The following is a 21,937-nucleotide window of genomic DNA, read 5'->3' as shown; positions in this document are numbered from 1 at the left end:
CAAAGCAATTATATTCCCCTACTTCTTTGATGCTCCAGTGGTAGTAATGACAAAAAATAGTAGTAATGCCCCCCTTCCACCCTGCTACTGCCCTGCTATTATGAGACTGATAGATTTGGACTTGGCAGATCTTCTTCCATGACCACTCCTTTCTTTGACCAGATAGAATTATTATTGAGTTACAGAGCACCTTCATTGTTGGCAAAGACCTAAGGAAGAAGAAGTCATGCTGGAATTAAGCAAGGATGTTTTCTGAAGAAGTTGTAGGACTTCAGCTCCCATTATCCCTGATCATTGGCCACGCTAGCTGGGGCAAATGGGAAATGGAATCCAAGAATATATGAAGTTGAAATTGTTGTTATTAAATTGTTACTATGTTATTGTTTTGCTCTGTTATGATGAAATTGTTTTTGTGGTGTTAGAAATGCATCCCGGTTTCTTTGTTGTAAGCTATTTTGAGCATGAATTTTTTGTGTGGAAAAGTGGCATACAAATAGAATGAATGAATGAATGAATGAATGAATGAATGAATGAATGAATATGGACAGCCATGGGTTCCCTATCCCTATATTCGGTCCAGAAGCAATTTCAGACCATCTTCTACTATTCTAACCTTTCTCCAATTTCCGTCCTATATCTCACTCCTTTTACAACTATTTTACCCACTGTAAATAGACGTCGTAAATCAGGAGTTGACTAGACTCAAGCACAGGAATGTGTGGATGTAGCTCATATTTCAATAGTATTTACCCAAACATAATTGCTCAGCACTGGAGTGTTTCCTTTTAGAAGACTGGAGGAAGGAAAGTAGAAATTAAGAATACAAAGAGTACACTTTATACTTGCATCTTTTTTTAGGGACCAAGCATTAACTTTTCCAGCTATTCTTCTCAGTCAATGGTGTCCAGTGGAAAGCAGTATTCCAGAAAAACTGGTGATGTTGTGGTTGTATGGTGCCGTTCATACCCAATAGCAGACCTTGTTTATGCAGTCCCTTTGTATAAAATCAATACGCTGGGGATGCAGTGAGTGGAGGGACAAGAGATCTGTTAATTACTCTCAAGGGGAGAAAATGCGTAAATAAATGAGGTAATTTACTCAGGATTAATGCAAGCAAAGTACAACCCAACCCATATCATACTCCAAGGAGTTCAAGGTGGCACGCATGAATGTCACCCTCCTTTTCATCATTGCAACAACTCTGTTAGGCTAAGAGATAATAATAATAATAATAATAATAATAATAATAATAATAATAATAATTTACCATTTGTACCCCGCCCATCTGGCCAGGCCTCCCCAGCCACTCTGGGCGGCTTCCACAGAGACCCTAAAATGTCACACATTACAAACTTCCCTGAACAGGGCTGCCTTAAGATGTCTTCTGAATGTCAGGTAGTTGTTTATCGCTTTGACATCTGATGGGAGGGCGTTCCACAGGGAGGGCGCCACTACCAAGAAGGCCCTCTGCCTGGTTCCCTGTAGCTTTGCTTCTTGCAATGAGGGAACCGCCAGAAAGCCCTCGGCGCTGGACCTCAGCGTCCGGGCAGAACAATGGGGGTGGAGACGCTCCTTCAGGTATACTGGGCCGAGGCCATTTAGGGCTTTAAAGGTCAGCACCAACACTTTGAATTGTGCTCGGAAACGTACTGGGAGCCAATGTAGGTCTTTCAAGACCGGTGTTATATGGTCTCGGCGGCCGCCCCCAGTCACCAGTCTAGCTGCCGCATTCTGGATTAGTTGTAGTTTCCGGGTCACCTTCAAAGGTTGCCCCACGTAGAGTGCATTGCAGTAGTCCAAGCGGGAGATGACTAGAGCATGCACCACTCTGGTGGGACAGTCCGTGGGCAGGTAGGGTCTCAGCCTGCGTACCAGGTGGAGCTAGTAGACAGCTGTCCTGGATACAGAATTGACCTGCGCCTCCATGGACAGCTGTGAGTCCAAAATGACTCCCAGGCTGCGCACCTGGTCCTTCAGAGGCGCAGTTACCCCATTCAGGACCAGGGAGTCCTCCACACCAGCCCGCCCCCTGTCCCCCCAAAACAGTTCTTCTGTCTTGTCAGGATTCAACCTCAATCCATTAGCCGCCATCCATCCTCCAACCACCTCCAGGCACTCACACAGGACCTTCCCTGCCTTCACTGGTTCTGATTTGATAACTGATCTGAGGTCACTTACTGTGCTTCATGGCTGAGTGGGGATTTGAACCCTTAGTCCCCCAATCCTGGTACAACACCCATATCATTCATATCAGTGTGCTCCCACTGGAATAAAACACAAGACTGTATTTTGATGCAAGGGGCACATTTTTATCAACCTTTTGCATATGCAACAAGCAACTTCTGATTAACATTATCTCAGGTTTGCTGACTTGGAGGGGTCTGTGCTGTCAAAAGGCAGGAGGGCTGGGTTGTCAGGGTACAGTGGGGGGGTGGAGAAAGAGAGGAAGGCAGATTCTGCAGGGCCTGCCCTGCTGGTGCTTCCATGTGGTAGCACATGGAACATGCTGGTAAAGCTTTATCCACCAGGATTGAACACTGAGCCCTGCTACCCTTCCTGGCTGCACATTTAATTGGGGTTCACAGGGTGACTGCAACAGCGTGCTTCATTTAATTCCAAGCAAGTAGTATTCAGATGCACACTGCCTCTGAAATTGGATGAAGAAAATAATAATTGTGGTTAGTAGCCATGGACAACTGTGAAGCAGGAGAGCAGTCATGGTGGGTGCAGGGAGATGCTAGAGAGGAGAAACATGCAGACACCAAGCTTGGCAACCTGGAAGTGCAGCAGTGGATTATGAGAACAAACACATTTTTTTAGTTGGGTGATAAAAATGCAGCTGGGAGATAAAATGACACTCAGGATTGAGGAATGCTGTGCAGGCAAGAGAGTAAGAGACAAGCCAGCAAAAGGTTTGAGAGGATCTGACTTGGATAGTGACCAAACAAAAAGAGGTATGAAGATGGGGGCAGAAGAGGGGGTGAGTATATGAAATTATGCTGAGGAGGGAGGAAACGAAGGTTGCAGTGAAGTAACTGTAAGAGCGCTTAAGGAGAGATTTAGGCCAAACAAGGGACACGGGTGGCGCTGTGGGTAAAAGCCTCAGCGCCTAGGGCTTGCCGATCGAAAGGTCGGCGGTTCGAATCCCCGCGGCGGGGTGCACTCCCGTTGCTCGGTCCCAGCACCTGCCAACCTAGCAGTTCGAAAGCACCCCCGGGTGCAAGTAGATAAATAGGGACCGTTTCTAGCGGGAAGGTAAACGGCGTTTCCGTGTGCGGCTCTGGCTCGCCAGAGCAGCGATGTCACGCTGGCCACGTGACCCGGAAGTGTCTTTGGACAGCGCTGGCCCCCGGCCTCTTGAGTGAGATGGGCGCACAACCCCAGAGTCTGTCAAGACTGGCCTGTACGGGCAGGGGTACCTTTACCTTTAAAAGGCTAAAAAAGAAAATCTATAAGAAGAGAACTCACAGGTCTGCAATTTCATCTCCTCCCAGTGGTGAGGCAAGGGAAGAGCAATAAACAGTGTTGTTACGCGGATGTTGACTATATGCTGGAGCACAGAGTGAAATTACTACTGCTATCCTGGGTACAGCAGGAAAAAGAAGGAAGGAAAGAAATTTTGCTGCTATAATTGTACTCCATGTCCAGAAGGGAGGATATCTAAGTATAAAGGTGGGAGGAATAACTTACACAATTATCTTATTTGCATTTTAATAACACAACATGAAGTGTAAACCCTTGAATGTATAGGGAGATGTTTTACAATACAAAACTTTAAACCAAAACTAGAAAACTTAACTATTAATCATTAAAAGTTTAGAGTGTGGGACTGAGTAAATTTGTGTCCATCACTATCTCTCAGTCTAAGAAACCTCACAGGGTTGGTGTGAAGATGCCTTGCCAGGTAGTTCCACTGTCACTGAAAGTCTTTCCTAGATGTTTCCTGTGTGAATAGGGTATCCAAAATAAACTTTTTCCAATGGACCATCTTACATTTCAACAATATACTGTGCTTTTAATATTGTTTCATTTAATTGATTTTCATAACCTTATTTCAATAAAGAGCAGGTTATAAATTACTTAAATTAATATATAATAAAGGACGGTGCTGCTTTCTGAATAGGGAAAAGGCTGACAAATTCTATTGTCCTTTTCTGCTCCTGTATTCAGGCTTGCATAGGTACTCTTTGGTTAAGTACATCCCCTCCATTCCCAGATATGGATATGCACTCACTGCATGGGGAAATCATACCAGAGTGTAATGAGGGTTCAGTGGCCATGTTTTATGGTGTCTTAGTCTATATGGGTTTGCTGGCCATTGTCAGCTTCATCTTGGCTTTTCTTGGCAGGAAGCTACCTGACAGTTTCAGTGAGGCCAAATTTATCACTTTCAGCTTGCTGGTGTTTTGTAGTGTTTGGTTGTCCTTTGTTCCCACCTATCTGAGCACCAAAGGAAAATACATGGTAGCTGTGGAGATCTTTTCCATCTTGTCTTCTGGTGCTGGATTACTGGCTTGCATCTTTTCCCCAAAATGCTACATTATTATATTCACACCTGAGCTGAACACCAGGGAACAACTAATCAGCAGAAAAAAAGTAAAAGAACATGAGTGCATATGTTTCTTTCTGTTTGTGTATGTAGTTCATTGGAAATGCTGGTGGGAGGGATGTCATAATAATTCAGCTATGGGTACTTGCTTAAGCAAATGTCTGTCCTTCAATTCTTGTATGCAGAGTTTCGCCAGAAACATTTCATTTTAATTTGGTTCTCACTTTAGATTGCTAACACCTCTTGCATTTGAATGGAGCCTTTCCTACTTAACTGTTCAGGGTAATGCTAACTCGAATGAAGACGCAATTATAAGTGATATGATTCCTTGTTTTGAGGGTCCTTAAAAAATAATTGGCTTGGAAATAATTTCTCCATATGTGTGTGTTTGGTTGCATATATCGCCATCCCTATGATCAGTGACTCAAAAAACTTCTAAATGGTTTACAAGTACAAAAGCAATGATAAGATATAGCCACATGAAACGAAAATACAAGTTACCGGTAAATTAATTTCATCTGAACACCAATGATTGAAATATACCATAGCAATCAATATAGTTTAAATAGCAATTTATACTGAAGGACCTGGGCCAAGCCAAACATAGTAACTTTCAAAGATTCCTGAGTCGTGTGTTTTCTTCCTTCTGCATTTTCTTAGCATCGTATTAACAACTTCATATCCAGCCTATTCCCAGATACATACAGTACACAACATTTAGAGTATCAGCTTCTTCGGCCAGGAAACACTCCCAACCCATTCTTATGTAAACATCATGAACATTTTAAGTACTGCATTGATAAAGATTCTTACTAATTAAATTAACTATCAGTAAAAATAAATGGGGAAAACAATATTTGGGAAAGATCTTCTAGCAGTTTTGTTATGCATGACAGAACTTCAGAAGTCAGCAACACACTGGGGAATGATAATCATATCTGTCAAAATTGCTAGTTTATGTAATTGACATTTAGCACATGTTAGCAAGTGTCTGAAGTAAAGCTATAAAACACTTGTATTCTTCAGAATTAGATCTAGGTAGAACCAGGGCTCTGTCATTCTTCCGTTAGATTATCTCTCTTTTATATTAGGATATTTTTCAGAAGCTAATTATTCTTCAAAAAATAACAACAACATACATACAAATAAAGTGAGGAGCTTTAGACTTGGATGTAGACTTTATGAGTCCTATTGATATCAGCAGGAGTCACATTCCACTAACTTATTATTGATCCAGTTCAAAGAGAGAAACAGATGAACAATATTAACTAGAACAGTTCTCCTGCCACGGACCACATAAAACTTGTTGAGGTTCTTTGCAGACCACTTAATGGTCTTCCTTTTGCAGCAATTTTAAGATGCTTAGGTTGCATAATTTTAAGAGTAATTTATTGCTTTTTCATTTTGAATCTTGTATTTTATTGTATAAAATTCAAATTGTAAATGTTCTTCACAAACATGCTGTTGGACAGCCTGAACGGAGCATGTAGACCACTGGTGGTCCACAAACAATAATTTGAGAACCCCTGAACTAGAAAACAAAGGATAGAACTAGAACAATCTGGCATACTCATTCTATAGCAGGCGAAGTTGAAAATCAGTGCAGCCATAGTATTATCTACTATTTGATTGAGGCCGTACCTACTGAACCTTTAAAAACCACATGCAATGCTGTAGAGGGTACCATGGGAATTGAAATTTGGAAGGGATTTTTTGTCAACAGGATCATCATGGTGATAGTTTTGCTGCTTATACTGTTGTGCCATACTGTATGCAAGCCACATTTCATTAATTGCAGCATACGTGATGATCCACTCCCTATTCTTCATGAATTTTACCAGCCAGGGGATCTTGTTATTGGTGGGATGGTTTCTCAAGTCCTCTTTCTCTATAATGTACCTTCTCTAATTGAACCACCTACACAGATTGTGACTGATGAACCTATGTAAGACACCATCACCTTGCTCTCCCTTCTCTCTCACACACATTTTTTTTTGGTAATATGTAAAGACCATATTTACCAGGAACACATATTTAAGGAATACTGCATTTATTTATTATGGTTGTGAAAAGCAGCATGTTGGCAATGCTTGGAGTTGTTAATAAATATTTTGCCTTCTATGTGATATTGCTGGGCACAAGATAATAATAAACTTTCCCTTACAACTGCCAATGAAATGAATGGACCTGTTTGGTTTATCTTTTCTTCTGCACAATGGAGGAATATGCTCAAGGAGGAATATGACATTGTATTATAGTGTATTTCACATTTAAGATCGGTAAAAAAACTTTTTGATTTAAACATGCTGTCCCTGACATACTCTTCCGCATTTATACATATAAAATTGTTGATGACCTAAGCAATATATATAGCTATGAATCCACAAAATGCATAATTTAAACTAATGTGAAATCCTATATGCATATGGTGAAAATACATTAAGGGAGATAATGATTTTCATCACTAAGGTGGAATTTGATATCTGTGATGAGTGTTCTCAAGTTTGGTCTTGGAGCTTCATTGTTTGTATTGCTCTGTTCTTCGTTTATGCTGTTGTAAATTAAAAAAGGCTCCAGAACATATTAAATAATTATTCATTTAAAATATAATATAATCTACAAATAGAGAATATATGGTCTATATACATTGGGTTACTTACAGCTTGTTTACCTGGTTGCCATTGTTGCTGGTAGGCAATGGGAAATACTACAGCAACAGCAGGCAGCAGTTTGTTAACAAAAAGTATGATCCCAAAACAATTTGAGCATTTAGTTGCTCAACTGAGATACTTTATTTTCATTTCATTTTGAGTTTGTTTCCTTTTAGCTTCACGGCAGTCTTGAATGGGTGTGGATGAGGAATGAAGAATACAAATGTGTTTTTCATTGCTTCTGTCACTGTTGTTTTATTAAAAAGCTGTAACTTACATTGCAGTTCGGTGCCTAAGGACTACCAGCACATCCTGGCCTTAGCCTTTGCTGTAAAAGAGATAAATGAGAACCCCAATATCTTACCAAACATTTCCCTGGGATTCCACATTCTTAATAGCTACACTGCTAGCATGACCTATAAGGCCACCCTTATACAACAACAAAGATTTTCTCCTAACTTCAAATGTCAAAATCAGAACAAACTGGTCGCTGTTGTTGGAGGATGTGTCTCTGAAATCTCTGCCAATGTGGCCATCATTTCAGCAATCCACAAGACACCACAGGTAACCTGTGTGCATAGTTTTATGAAAATGAGATACTTGTGAGCTTTGCAATATGGCTGTAAACACCACCATGATTTGAGAAAAAAGTGTTGATGATCTTTTGGATCATGGGCAGCTGATGGGCAGGTACATTTTTTCACTTAAAGAGAAATTTGCAGGGGTGAATGACAGGGGTGTAAGTACAGAGACGAAAGTGGGCATTGAACAGGAGATGTGACTTTTACCTATGGACATTCCATTATATTCCAGACACATAAAACCAAGCAGTTTTTACACCCCCAGAACACACCAGTATTTTCACCACTAGAAGGCAAGCAGCATTATCACAGCACAAACTCACTTGAACAGAGTCAGTGTGGGATGTTGCCTGCATAGAGACATTGTTTCCTGTGTAGCTAGAGGGAATTACTTTTAAGATTATATTATATGGGTCATGGATCAAGAAAATTTAGTCTGCACTTCTAGTTTTGACAATTGAGGGAGCTGAAGAGGTCAGTGTGATAAATAAGGGTAGAGAGTAATTGAAGGGAAAGCTGAGGCCTGTATGTTAATACCCAGTGTGTTATTAAAATCTGTTGGTGCAGATCAGGAGTAGGAAGCCAGCAGCTGAGTTGATCTGAGAAGCTGCCCAGGGTAAATACTTGCTTGTATTTGAGTATCTGAAATTGTTTAAACTGTCCAAGCAAGCAGAAATACAATCAGAGGAGCTCTTAGGGCAGATTGTCCCCAGTAGCTGGACTGGGCTGTGGATATATTTGCCTGGAATTGAAATCAGGGAATTTGTCCTGAGGTAAAAGCCACTTAGAGGCTAGTGTCAGGAATGGTGTCTCCCGATACTTCAGAAACCCTCAAAAAGAACCACAAGAGAATATTTAGCTTAAAGTTCATTCTGCCTCCAGCATTGGTGTCTATCTTATCCCTAAGCCTACTATACATACTAGTAATAGGATGTTTTGAAAGCATTTGAGTGAACTGGTTGCAGCAAGGGGGGAAAGTTACCTAAATTGGTGTTTATACACCCTGAAGCTGAGGGAACTAGTATCACTGAGAAGAAGAACTGAAGAACACAGAAATAAAATCACAATGATGTTATTGCAATGAAAAACTTGGGAGGGAAATGAAATCAAAGGAGACAAATCAAATGTTTAGGCAAGCAACAACACCCATTTGCACACCCATAGGATGCAGGAAACATGGCTTGCCACTAGGCTGGGGGTGGAAAGAGCTGTCCATTTTGATTTGCTCAGATTCCCATTTTCCCAATCCTAAATTCAGTTCTGCACATTTCTGCAGCAAATTGCATTTCTTTAGACAAAATCCTCTCATTTTAACGTTTTTAATGTGTTAATTTCTCCTAATAAACACACTTTTGTATGCAGCTGTGACTAATGTTCATTTTTGCAAGCAATTTCTCCTAATATAATGCAGTTTTTATACTGTTTGCATTGATATCCTATTTTTGTTCTTACTTTCCTATTATATATGCTTGTTTATAAACATTGTTTGGTTTGAGAATGGCTTTGTTTCGATTCTCATATACATTTTAAATGGATTTAGCTGTAAATGTGAAATTAATTACCCCCCCCCCCGCATCCTTACCAGTATGACATGTGAAATCATTCTCCCAAGATTTCAGCTGATCAGAAAGCAGATTTATGTGAGATTTTGTGATGTGGCTGTAAATAGATAAATACCAGATTAGCCTGAACTGAAAGTAGTAAAGGCCCATCTATGTAGCTTTAGCTAGTAAGACTTCATGTTGACCACTGTTGCCACACTTAAATAAGAATGCACTCATTTCAGAATAGGTTCAGAGGAGGACAATGAATATGGTCAGGAGTATGGAAAACACATCATATAAGGAAAGGTTGAAAGAAATTGGTATGTTCAGGCTCTTGAAAATGAGTTTGAGGCAGAATATTGCAACACTCTTCAAAGAATGAAACTGTTGCCACATAGAAGAGGTCAAAGATTCATTCAGTACTGCTGCAAAAGTAGTACTTGCTTAAGGTCCAACACTGGGAGTAAAAATACTTCAATAATAGGGCAAATTAAACAGCCATTGATTGCAGAAACTGTGATTCTGGTTTTCAAAAGGATGTTGAACTAGATTTACTATTCTCTTGTAATCTGTTTGAGAAATATTCATGGGTTTCATTACAGCTCACTTACGGATCATTTTTACCAGTACAAAGTACAAGAATGCTATTCCCATTCTTGTACCAGATGGTGCCCAATGAAGCCCAGCAGCACAAAGGACTTGTCCAGTTACTTCAGCATTTCAGATGGACCTGGGTTGGGCTTTTTGCCGTGGATGATGACAAAGGGAACAGGTTTTTACAGACAATAGTGCCAATGCTTACCCAGAATGGCATCTGTTATGACTTCATAGTAAACATACCAAAATGGAGTTATATGGATGAGATGCTAGACTGGTTTTTTAAGCACATGGATGCTTATATCATTGTCTTTGAAAAAAAGGCCAATGTATTTTTTGTATATGGGGAACCTCCATCCTTTCAAGTTCTAAGAATGATGTTGTTTCTAGCACCCTTGGCGGACTTGCCCCCTCTGGGTAAAGTGTGGATTATTACATCCCACTGGGATTTTGCATCACACTCTATTCAAAAGATTTGGGATTTACAAACCTTCCATGGTTCCATATCCTTCACGGTTCATTCAAATCAACCATTGGGATTCCAAAATTTCCTTCAGATGCTAAGACCTTCATGGGCCAAAGGAGATGGTTTTATCCAGGACTTTTGGGAACAGGCATTCAACTGTTCATTACAAATGTCTAATGGGCAGCATCAGGAAAGGAAATACTGCTCTGGAGGAGAGAAGGTGGAGAGTCTTCCTGGGACCTTGTTTGAAATGGAAATGACTGGCCACAGCTACAATGTTTACAATGCTGTCCATGCTGTGGCCCATGCTTTGCAAGCCGTTTACGAATCCAATTCCAAAAGTAGAAGGTTGGGAGAACAACAGAAACTATTTTTTCAGAATGTGCAACCATGGCAGGTAATTACAACCAAACATTTTTAAAAGTCTATGTTTTCATCCAGAAAAATAGGGAATTTTATGTCTGCATGAGACAATTCCTGTGCCTCTATTCGTTTTCATTGCCTTTCATGTTTTTCTTCTCCTTTTGGAAATCCATTATGATAAGTATCGATGCTCCCATGATAAAATATTGCTATTTCAATTCAAAATCACCCACCAACCTGGAGATAAAGGAAAGTAATGATAATTAGAAATATCAAATAATCATATAAGGTTTCCAATTCAAGAACAAAACATGATCGCCCAATGGATGAAGTCACCACATACATTGTTGAAGAATTTTGAAACAGTCTTCACTTTCTTTCTATCTAGGTCCATCATTTTCTAAGGTCCATTTTGTTCAACAATAGTGCTGGGGATTCAGTGTGTTTTGATGATAATGGAGAGTTAGTTACAGGTTTTGATGTAACAAACTGGATTATTTCCCCGAATGGCTCATTGTTTAGGGTCAAAGTTGGAAGACTGGATCCTCAGGCACCTTTAGGAAAAGAATTAAGCATAAATGATGATCAAATTGTGTGGCATAATGTTTTTAATCAGGTGAGACACAGCTCTGAGGCATTTGATGTTTTGACTCAATTTTTTCAAAGGCATTGAAGTCATCTAACTCCCTTTCAAATTTAGTTTTCATAAAATCCCATAGGATGTTTTATTATTCCATGAATCTTTTCAAAAACATTATTATATTCCTGTTCTAACTAGGTTGAATTCCTATTACAGTGGTACCCCTGGTTACGTACTTAATTCGTTCCAGAGGTCCGTTCTTAACCTGAAACTGGGTTAGTGGAGTCTGTAACCTGAAGCGTATGTAACCTGAAGCGTATGTAACCCAAGGTACCACTGTATATGTTTTATTTTTCCTGTCCCCCAATAAATAAATAACTTATTTCATGAACTGATTTCAGGAAAGGGGGCTAGGTATTATCTTTAAGGGACTCTTTTCATTTGGATAGATATTTCCTTATTTAGGACATTAAAAGAACTATATCCACCTATTTAAAAATTATAAGTTTCTACATACACTACCAAATAAACATCTCTCTGAAAAGGCCATGCTGAGACATTATGAGAGTTTAAGAACACATTCTAGCCAGGGGAAAGCACTTGGGCGATGTGACCTGGGGAGGGTTGCCTGCTAGTGAGCCAGAGGTTCTTCATTCCAATGCAAAATGTACATTTATGTGAGTAGAACAAAATCTAATGCCCAACCTCTCAGTTCCTCAGCAACTGAAACAATCTCCTTTTCTCCCTTTTATTAATACAACATACCCCTCAACACACTATAAAACTAGGATGCCACCTTCCAGGGCCGTGCTCCCATGTGAGTCACATGATCTGCGTGAGATCGTGGCCCTGAAAAAGCACTTTTTAAAGGGTGAGATCTCAATGCCTAAAATGGCCGCTGTGCTCGTGTGTGACAAAATGGGATTTCCTGGTTTTCCCACGGCAGCTGAGGGATATAAAAGAATACAATAAAAAACCTAACCTAAATGAGAGCAAAAGTGTGTGTGAGAGAGAAGCACAAAAAGTCCTCTTCCACAAGTAAATCTTAACTTGACAAGACAGAGAAAAGTGAACTCTCCCAGCTCTAACCTGGAGCTTCCGTTTCTTCTCCCAACCTCCTTTTTTCAGTGATCTATTACCCTTTCTTTATTGATTCTGTACAGGTGCTACCCATTTCTGTGTGCAATGACTGCTGCTATCCTGGCTACAGCAAGAAAAAGAAGGAGGGAGAGAAATTTTGCTGCTATGATTGTGCTCCATGTCCAGAAGGAATGGTCTCCAAGTATAAAGGTGGGAGGAATAATGGACACAACTATCTTATTTGCATTTCCATGACAAAACATAAAGTGTAACCCTTTGAATGCATAGGACGGTAGTTTGCAATGAAAAATTGTAAACAAAAAATAAATCCCTAACTATTATATTTTAAGAGTTTTAAAGAGTATGGCACTGGCTGAATTTGTGTCCATCACTATCTGTCAGTCAAAGCAACCTGTCAGGTAGTTCCACAGTTAATGAAAAAGACTTTCCTATATCTTTCCAATCTTGATATGTGAAGTTTCAATATGGTATCCAGAAGACCCTTTTCCTTCTTGACCGTCTAGCATTTCAAGAATATATTTTGTTTTTAGTTACATTTAGTTACATTTTTTAAAAAAATAGAATCTTATCACAACATATTTTTTTACTTTGAAATTAGATTAACAATGAAGAACAGGGAAAATTTTTTAAATAAATAAATAATAAAGGACATTTCTACTTTCTGCATTTCCAGTATCAGATGTGAGAACTCATTGCGTGGCAAGTTCCCTCCCCCATATGAAATAAAGACACAAGACACATTATTTAAGGTTAATGGGCGTAAATGGCCACAACTTTATTGATTACAGAATTGAAGGTATTGGCCTTAGGCATTGGCTCCTATCACTACCCGGCATGGTAACCGGGAAGGGTTGAACACGAACCGTGGGTGTCCCGTTGGAGTACGCCAACTAGGACCCCCACGGGTGTCACCGCTCGTGGGCGTGCCGGCGGCCCTCACCTTACTAGGTCTCGGACAAGGCAACGCCCCCGGAGTCCTCTACCGGACTACCCTTTTTCTCGTGGGAAGGTGATGGCGTGTCCTTCCCCCCATCCATTTGCATAACAATAGACCCCTGCCAATGCCTAACCGCCACTCGAGCGTAGCTCGCCGCCAATACCTTCAGGCCTGTAACCAACCTCTAATACCTACTATGATGTCCCCCAACCATATATCGTTCCCAGCATCGGACAAATGCACGCCATCCCGCCTGTAGAGGGCCTCGTTGCTGAACTGTATATGTGGATGTCGAATGATCCACCCGCCCAAGGCCACCACTCTACGTTCCACTGCCCGCTCTAAAACTTTCCTCGCTTTATTCACACCAACTGGACTCGCACAGTCCCTCCAAGTCCTCCTCTCAAGCAACGAGGACCACAGTATTTTGATGTTTGGGTACACTGTCACCAGTTCGGACAGGTCATCAAAAATGTTCCATCTGAGATCAATCGCCTTGCGATATGCGAGATCGTTTTCTCCCAACTGAATCACCAATGCATCAGGGGGCCCCTCTGAGGCAGCTCTCGCCATCACTGCTGGCTTAAACTCACTCCAGCGCATCCCTCTCCGCGCTAGCCACGCCAGCTCCACATTCGCAGGCAACTTCAGATTTTGCCCCAGTCCTGTACTCATGGCCCGATTCTTGGCCCAATGTACTATACTGTGGCCCACCAACCAAATGCACAACCTTCTAGTTCCTGGAAAGCAAGCAGACAGGGAAAGAGAGTTCAGTGGTATTCTTCCTAGTCATACGTTATTTCTGACATAAGTTTTATAAGCATTAGATCTCCACCTCCCCATTTCCTTGATCCTCTCGGTGGAGAGCCCCAGATGCACCGCGGTGGTGGCCGCACCAATACGGAAGGAGTGTGCCGCAAACTCTGCCGCAGGCAAACCACATGCCGTCAAAGCCATACGCATTACCCGGGTGAATTGCTGCCTAGCCAGTCGCGACCCGTCTGCATGAATAAACAAGGGTCCAGGGTTCTTGGGTCTTAGGTATAGAAAGCGTCTCGCGTCCCTAACTGGGCAGGGCCCCTTGTCCTGAGCTGCTGGAAGGCGAAGTAGGGCCCCTTTTCCCTGCTGGTCTGTCTTTGAGCTCCGGACCCGGATGATTAGGTCCGACCGTGACAGGGTTATGTCACTTAATAAGATGCCCCTCTGAGCATGGGTAACTCCCCCTTCACAGACGACCTCTCCTATGCGTAGGGCGCCGAAAAAGGATATCGAGAACGCAGCCGAGAATAGGCGCGCTTCATACTTAGACCAGCATACCGTACGTAATGCCTTGTGAATCTGGGACAAGATGTCATACGTTAAAGGCCGCCTCCCATCTGCACTAGGGGGGTGCTGCCTGCGCCAACCCTCAAGAGTTTTGCGTACGATAAAAGCCGCGCACGGGTCGGTCGTGAAAAAGGCTTTACAGAAATAAGATATCCCTGCCGACTGGATATTGAGGGTCTTAGGGGCCCTGCCTAACTCCTTCAGGTGAGCCAGGTAGTGGAGGACCTCTCTTGTTGAAGGGGCAGCATAGGGCCTAGCGCCTGGTGCTTTACTGCGGAAAATTAGGAAATCGGCCCAAGCCTTCTTGTATGAACGCATCGTGGACGGGGCCACAGCACCGAATACTCCCTTCATTACTTCTCTCTCCCAATCCTCCAGAGATGCTCCGGGAAAGGCATCGATGATTGCTCCGCATCCGGCGCTAATGAGCGAAAGCGCTCCATCTGAAAAAGAGACAGAGCATCCGCGATGTCATTATTAACGCCAGGTACAAATTTGGCCGAAAAGTATATGTTCCGTTCCAGACACAGAAGAACAAAGGCTCGCAATAGGTTCCCTACTCTGGTGGAGCGCACAGATTGTCTGGCCAGGACCGCCACCACTGCTTGATTGTCTGTATTGAAGCAAACCCTATGATTGCTGAACTGTTCTGCCCAGAGGTGTACTGCCACTACTATTGGAAAAAATTCCAAGAATGTAAGGTCCCGAGTAATGGGCTGTCCTCTCCATTCCGTGGGCCACTTTCTGGCACACCATTGGCCTTTAAAGTAAACTCCAAAACCCAGCGACCCTGCGGCATCCGACTGCACTTGGAAGTCGGTGTTGAGTGCCATGGAGTCTTGCCATAAGGATATACCGTTGTACTTTTCTAGGAATTGCAACCAGACGCCTAAGTCTGCTTTAACCTCCTTGGATAGGCGTACCCTGTGCTGTGGCGCCTTAAGACCTGCCGACAGTCTGGCCAAGCGGTTACAAAAGGGGAGCCCCGGCGCCACCACCCTACATGCAAAATTTAGGTGTCCTAAGAGGGATTGAATTTGTCGTAGGGTGACTTTCCTTAGGGGCAGTAGCTGCAGAATCATTGCCTTAAGCGCCAAGAGCTTATCCTTTGGCAACCTGGAGGTCTGTGCCACAGTATCTAGCTCAATACCCAAATACACCATGCTAGTGGCCGGGCCCTCAGTTTTGTCCGCGGCCAGCGGTACCCCCAATTCCCCCGCTAAGTCTGTGAAGGCCTTGAGGAGAGCAGAGCATCGAGGTCTGCTATCAGCGGCCAGGATAAAATCATCGAGGTAATGCGACACGCCCGACGACCCTGTCCTATGGCGTAGGGCCCAATCCAAAAATGTACTGAATGACTCGAAGGCTGCGCAAGCGACGGAGCAGCCCATGGGCATCACCTTGTCAATGAAATAAGCCCCCTCAAATTTGAAGCCCAACCACCGGAAGTCATCTGGACGTACCGGGAGAAGGCGGAAGGCCGACTCGATGTCGCATTTTGCCAGTGATGCCCCTTGCCCAAATCTACGAATCATTTTTACCGCTTGATCAAATGAAGCGTATTTAACTGAGCAAAGCTCCTGGGGGATTGCGTCGTTGACTGAGGCACCCCTAGGGTAGGACAGGTTATGAATCATCCGGAATTCTCCAGGAGCCTTCTTTGGTACTATACCCAGAGGAGATAAGTGAAGACCCTCAAAGGGAGGCTCATCAAAGGGACCTGCCACTCTCCCCGCCCTGATTTCCTTCTCTATCTTTTTCCTAGCTATATCCGGCCTCTCCCTAACTGATTTTTGATTTTGAGGCTCCCTGGAATTGGGGGGAACTGCTACCGGGATTCGGAAACCTTTGGAGAAGCCTTCCCAAAGATATTGCGCGGCTTTCCGCTCAGGGTATATCTCTAAGAGGGATTTTAAAGGCTGCAGGCGGATAGGGGAAAAAGCCAAACCGAGGTCAAGATTACTGGGGGTTAACTGTTCCGAGATGGGCAGATCCGTGGGCGCCACTAACGTTACTGTGCCGGTGTTACAGGCGGTTACCTGGTCCCTGGTGGGAGGATCCGGGGGCACCCCTGGCGTTGCCGTTGAAGTACCCCCTGCCCCCACGAAAGGGCTGCTGCTTACCTTTAAAGCAGGCAGAAGCGGGGTGGTTACCCCAGCAACGTTCGCACTCATGTAGGTACTTACATAAGGGACGGGAGCAAACGCCCCTGTTAAACTCCCAACACTGGCGCCGGCGTTTCACCTCGGTCTTACCAACTCTGGCCGTATCCAGGTTTTTCTTATCAATGTATGGATTTACATCTTCTCCCCAGTAGTTTGGATCAGTAAGGTCCCATCGGGTAGCAGGGAGCAGAGACGCATTTCTACGGAAATTCTCATCATATGTCAATGCAGCATTTTCACCCGCGAGCGCACGAGCCCTCCTCACGTGAGCCATGTAAGCTACCAAGTCCATGGAGCGTCGGGGATAGGCAGCGCACACAACTCCCATGAAAATCTGGTAACCATCTAACCAGTTTTCGAAATTGCGCTCCGCCCTAGGTGTTCTATACCTCCTCTTACCGTAAGAGCGCCTCTTTTCACCTTTTTCCATTAATTTGGCTGGAGGGAGGAGGGTGAACATGTCTACATAGTCTCCATTAAGAATCTTATTTCTCTTTTTCTGCGACAAATGGTTCCCCAATATGAAATCCGTGGGCTGATTGGTGGCGACCTTTACATCTTCCACCAGAGCCCCATCCTTCCACTCCAGCACCCCACTGAAGGTCTTCCTATGGGAATTTGCCCTCCGCTCATGTGCCCACAAAGGGATCCCGTGATTATTTCCCCCTTGACCCCAGTACCCATCCATAAGGGCCTCATCATCAGAGTCTGAAGAAGACGTACCTGTGTCCTCTTCCGTATCCGATTGCTTGCTCCTCTTCTTTTTTGCGGAGATGTGCTTCTTCTTTGACTTCCTCTTACCCCCTTGAGTGTCTGCGGCAGCTGCGCTGGTCTCGGCAACCGGCTGAGGTGGTTGGGGTTCCACCCGGTCCTCGTCGGACCCAGAACCTGCGCTGTCCTCGGTGGAGCTATGCAGAGGCTGCTGTTTCTGGAAAACACTCGGAATACCTGATGTTTGTGAGAGGGGTATGACATTGGCCCCCTTAGCCGGAGTCTTCCCTTTGCCGCCATGTTTCGCGGGTGCCTTGCCTTTGCTACCACCTTGCACTGCCTTCCTGGCTAGCACGGACTGGGCACGTGTATTGGGGCGGCTTGCGGTTGGTGTCCCAGGCTGGGCACTGGCTACTGCCGCGAGAGGTATGCCCTGCTGTCCTTGATTGGCTGGTGGTGTGTCGGGAATAACGTCCTGCGACTGCTCTGGAGCCGGAGGTGCCCCGGGCCCGGGCCTACACTGTCTATAAAAAGATTCAAATGCCCTGAAAAGCTGGTCAAACGCTTGGGGATTGCAAGACATGGACACCATCTGTGCACCCCCGCTACTTGCTGCAGCTGCTGACTGATTGCCGGAGGTGGAAGGCTGTTGCTCGCCTCCGGAAGCCATTGCAATATCAACTGTACCTAACAGTACCGAAAGATCTAGCAAGGCGATTAGACCCCCTATTTATTTATTTATTTTTTATTTATTTTTTTAACTAACTATTAATTTTATTTTAGTTTAATTAGTTAATTCTTGATTAGTTAATAATTAAAACAATTTTTTATTTTATTTTTTATTAATATATATTTATCTACTTATTTATTTATTTAACAACGCTTAATAAGTATTAAAATGCATATATAAAAACAGTTGACTTCACACCACCCGCCTCTTCCACTAGATCCGCTTGCTTATACTTAACTTGAACCTGAAATGGAGCACAAATGGGAGAACAGCAGGAGCTGTGCCCAGATGGATAACTTCAAGTCTATCTCAAAAATTTATTGCCAAGCATTAAAGCGGAGGGGAATTATGGCGGTGAGGCTGCTAATCCGGTACCTATGTAAATAATTCAGTTACCAAGTAATTGCCTTGCCCGGCTAATCCAATTAAATAGAAACTTGGCTCTGCGTACCTTAAGGAATGAATTACTGCGGAAAGATTCACTATAATTAACTATAATTAACTACTAAATGAAGCACGTCACTTAACTGGCTCTGCGTACCTTAAGGAATGAATTACTGCGGAAAGATTCACTATAATTAACTACTAAATGAAGCACGTCACTTAACTGAGTTTCTCATAGGCAAGCCCTCAAAGCCGGGCACTATGCACTTTAATTACGAAATGATGATGCCAGCAGAATCCGCAAAAAATTGGGGGTGGGGTGGGGTTTGGGAACAACGTTGTTAAATTGCAAGCCTCCTAGATGAGTTGGTTGTACCTAAGCTTGACTACCGGGCCTCCTCTTCCTATCCCCCCACTGTGCTAAGTGTGCCTACAATTTTGTTAATGCCACCCGGAAGGCTTCCTTCCTAACCGGCTTTTGCCCCTCCCAAAATGGCTGCCGCCCCTGAGCCACGTGGTCAAAACAAAATGGCGTCGAACGCTATCCTAATGCAGCCTGCCTCTCCCAAAATGGCTGCCGCTCCGGAGCCACGTGGGCAAAACAAAATGGCGTTGAACGCTATCCTAATGCGGCGTGCCTCTCCCAAAATGGCTGCCGCCCCAGAGCCACGTGGTCAATTCAAAATGGCGCTGAAAGCAATCTTGTTGCTTAGCAACGCCACCCAATCTCCTCGTAAAAGCTGCTTTGCGGAACCCAGAAACCTCCCGAAACTAAATCTAAATTTTTGCAGCAGCCCGTGGCCAATATACTATATCAATTGTGGGCGCGCTGCGGAGGAGCTTCGCAACGAGAGATAGACACAGGATCAGGGGGACGCAAAGCAAAGCAGCAGCAGAGAACGCTTTGCGCTATTCACAGAATCAGGGAACGAAAGACCGCAGCAATAGGAGGGAGGATGAGGAGACACCGAAAAGGGGTGGGGGCTCGTAGCGTGGGGAAAGCAACTAACGGCGACACGCAGACTCCCGCAAGCAAGGTTTCACGATACCACCAAACCTAGCACGAAAAAACAAAATATACAGATCCCCAAAAGCAAAACACAATACGACCTGTTCCGAGTGGTGACGGGGGAACGACGCGGGAGGAAGGCGGCGCGGAAGGCGACCAGCTGTTCGGCGGTAAGCAGCGGCAGGCGACCCTCGACAAAGGCAACGAAGCCACGAAGGGGAAGCTATCCGGAGCGCGCGAATCGCGCACGGGCGGCGGCGCTCCTTTCCTTCGTCTACTACTACCGTTGACTGCCGAGAGCGTGGCTGCGCAACCTACGAGAATAAGCCCCCCCGAAACCCCCCTATGTATTTCAGCTCTTTTTGGCGAATAACCGCAAGCGGGTTGGTAGAAAAAACGGACCCCACGCGGTCCAAGCTACGGCGGTTGCTGCGATGCCTCTCTCAAGGGTGCACGAAGGAGCGCTCCGAAGGGCTTCCCGCACGCTGCACGAGGTAAAAAAAAAAGGGGGGGATCCCTGAAGCGATCAGCTGAAAACAAAACTTCTCTGCTGCTGAGGAGTGAAGAGGGCGATCCCGGGGCGTGCCTGGCCTTAAATAGCGCAGGCCACACCTCCCCCGCCCGCCGATTGGCGGACAGGGGGAAGGCGGAGAGGCACGCCCCCGGGGATTCCCTTGCTCTCGCGGGGGCTAAGCTCCAGCCCCCGCGCTTGTGGGAGGGGCCAGCCCGCAACACCCTCTCCTCCCGAGGCTCGGAAATGGCTTTGTGAAACATTCATTCCTCAAGAACACTCAAAAGCCTGGTTGAATCCCAGCCTTCAAGTTTATATTATACAACATGGTGATAATATCACCAACATTTCAGGATACATTCACCATCATTGTTTCTCCCCTTTGATAATCTTGCAATACAGTTTCTGTCATCATTAATTTAGGAATAATATTTCAAACAACGGGCAAAATAAATTGTCAGCATAACAGAGCAACCCAATGTTTTACAGCTGCATGAAATAACATGAAACATTGTAGACGGTTTTTAGATTCTGTCTATGTGAAAAAAGGGAATTTTGAATATAAATTGAATGCAAAATTCGCTGTTTATGTCTTTATGTGGATATTTTTATGAGGAGATTATATAAAAGTTCTGTGACGTGCCTCCCAAAAAGTTAAGAACCAATGCTTTAGCTGTACATTGGTCAGTATCTGCAATATTTAAACAGCTCCTCTTTTATTTCAGATATGGCTGCCTGTGTGAAATGTCCAGAAGATGAGTATCCCAACCATGACCAAACCCAATGCATTCCCAAGGTCCCAAGCTACCTCTCTTATGAAGAAGATTTAGGGCTTATCTTAGTTATCTTGACTATTTCTTTCTCTCTGGTCACAACATTCATCCTTGGGACTTTTATGAAGCACAATAATACTCCCATAGTCAAAGCCAACAATCGGACTCTGACCTACATTCTCCTCATCTCTCTCCTGCTTTGTTTCCTCTGCTCCTTTCTCTTCATTGGACAGCCTCAAAAGGTCACCTGCCTTCTCCGACAAATCACTTTTAGCATCATCTTTTCTGTGGCCCTTTCCAGTGTTTTGGCAAAAACCATTACTGTGCTTCTGGCATTCATGGCAACCAAACCAGGATCAAGTATGAGGAAATGGATAGGGAAAAGGCTGGCAAATTCTATTGTCCTTTTCTGCTCCTGTATTCAGGCTTGCATAGGTACTCTTTGGTTAAGTACATCCCCTCCATTCCCAGATATGGATATGCACTCACTGCATGGGGAAATCATACTTGAATGTAATGAGGGTTCAGTGGCCATGTTTTATGGTGTCTTAGTCTATATGGGTTTGCTGGCCATTGTCAGCTTCATCTTGGCTTTCCTGGCCAGGAAGTTACCTGACAGTTTCAATGAGGCCAAATTTATCACTTTCAGCCTGCTGGTGTTTTGTAGTGTTTGGTTGTCCTTTGTTCCCACCTATCTGAGCACCAAAGGAAAATACATGGTAGCTGTGGAGATCTTTTCCATCTTGTCCTCTGGTGCTGGATTACTGGGTTGTATCTTTTCCCCAAAATGCTACATTATTATATTCAGACCTGAGTTGAACACCAGAGAACAACTAATTGGCAAAAAAAGAACATGAGTGCATATTTTGGGGTTTTTTTCTGCTTGTGTATGTAGTTCATTTGAAATTCTGGTGGGAGGGATTTTATAAGAAATTGGTGATGTCTACCCGCTTGAGCAA

The 21,937-nt window shown here is 43.9% G+C and overlaps 2 protein-coding genes across 2 annotated transcripts; one reads left to right on the top strand and one right to left on the bottom strand.

Moving 5' to 3' along the window:
- Positions 1 to 14,158: 14,158 nt before the first annotated feature.
- Positions 14,159 to 15,013, bottom strand: LOC144325350 (integrase/recombinase xerD homolog). The gene has a single exon (XM_077918265.1). It carries the CDS (start codon positions 15,011 to 15,013, stop codon positions 14,159 to 14,161), a length of 855 nt encoding a protein of 284 aa, XP_077774391.1.
- Positions 15,014 to 20,932: 5,919 nt separating this feature from the next.
- LOC114582915 (vomeronasal type-2 receptor 26-like) lies at positions 20,933 to 21,835 on the top strand. The gene has a single exon (XM_077918264.1). It carries the CDS (start codon positions 20,933 to 20,935, stop codon positions 21,833 to 21,835), a length of 903 nt encoding a protein of 300 aa, XP_077774390.1.
- Positions 21,836 to 21,937: the final 102 nt, after the last annotated feature.

Source organism: Podarcis muralis, chromosome 13, assembly GCF_964188315.1.
Source record: "Podarcis muralis chromosome 13, rPodMur119.hap1.1, whole genome shotgun sequence".
Lineage (NCBI taxonomy): Eukaryota > Metazoa > Chordata > Lepidosauria > Squamata > Lacertidae > Podarcis > Podarcis muralis.
This window is presented reverse-complemented; position numbering and strand designations above follow the sequence as displayed.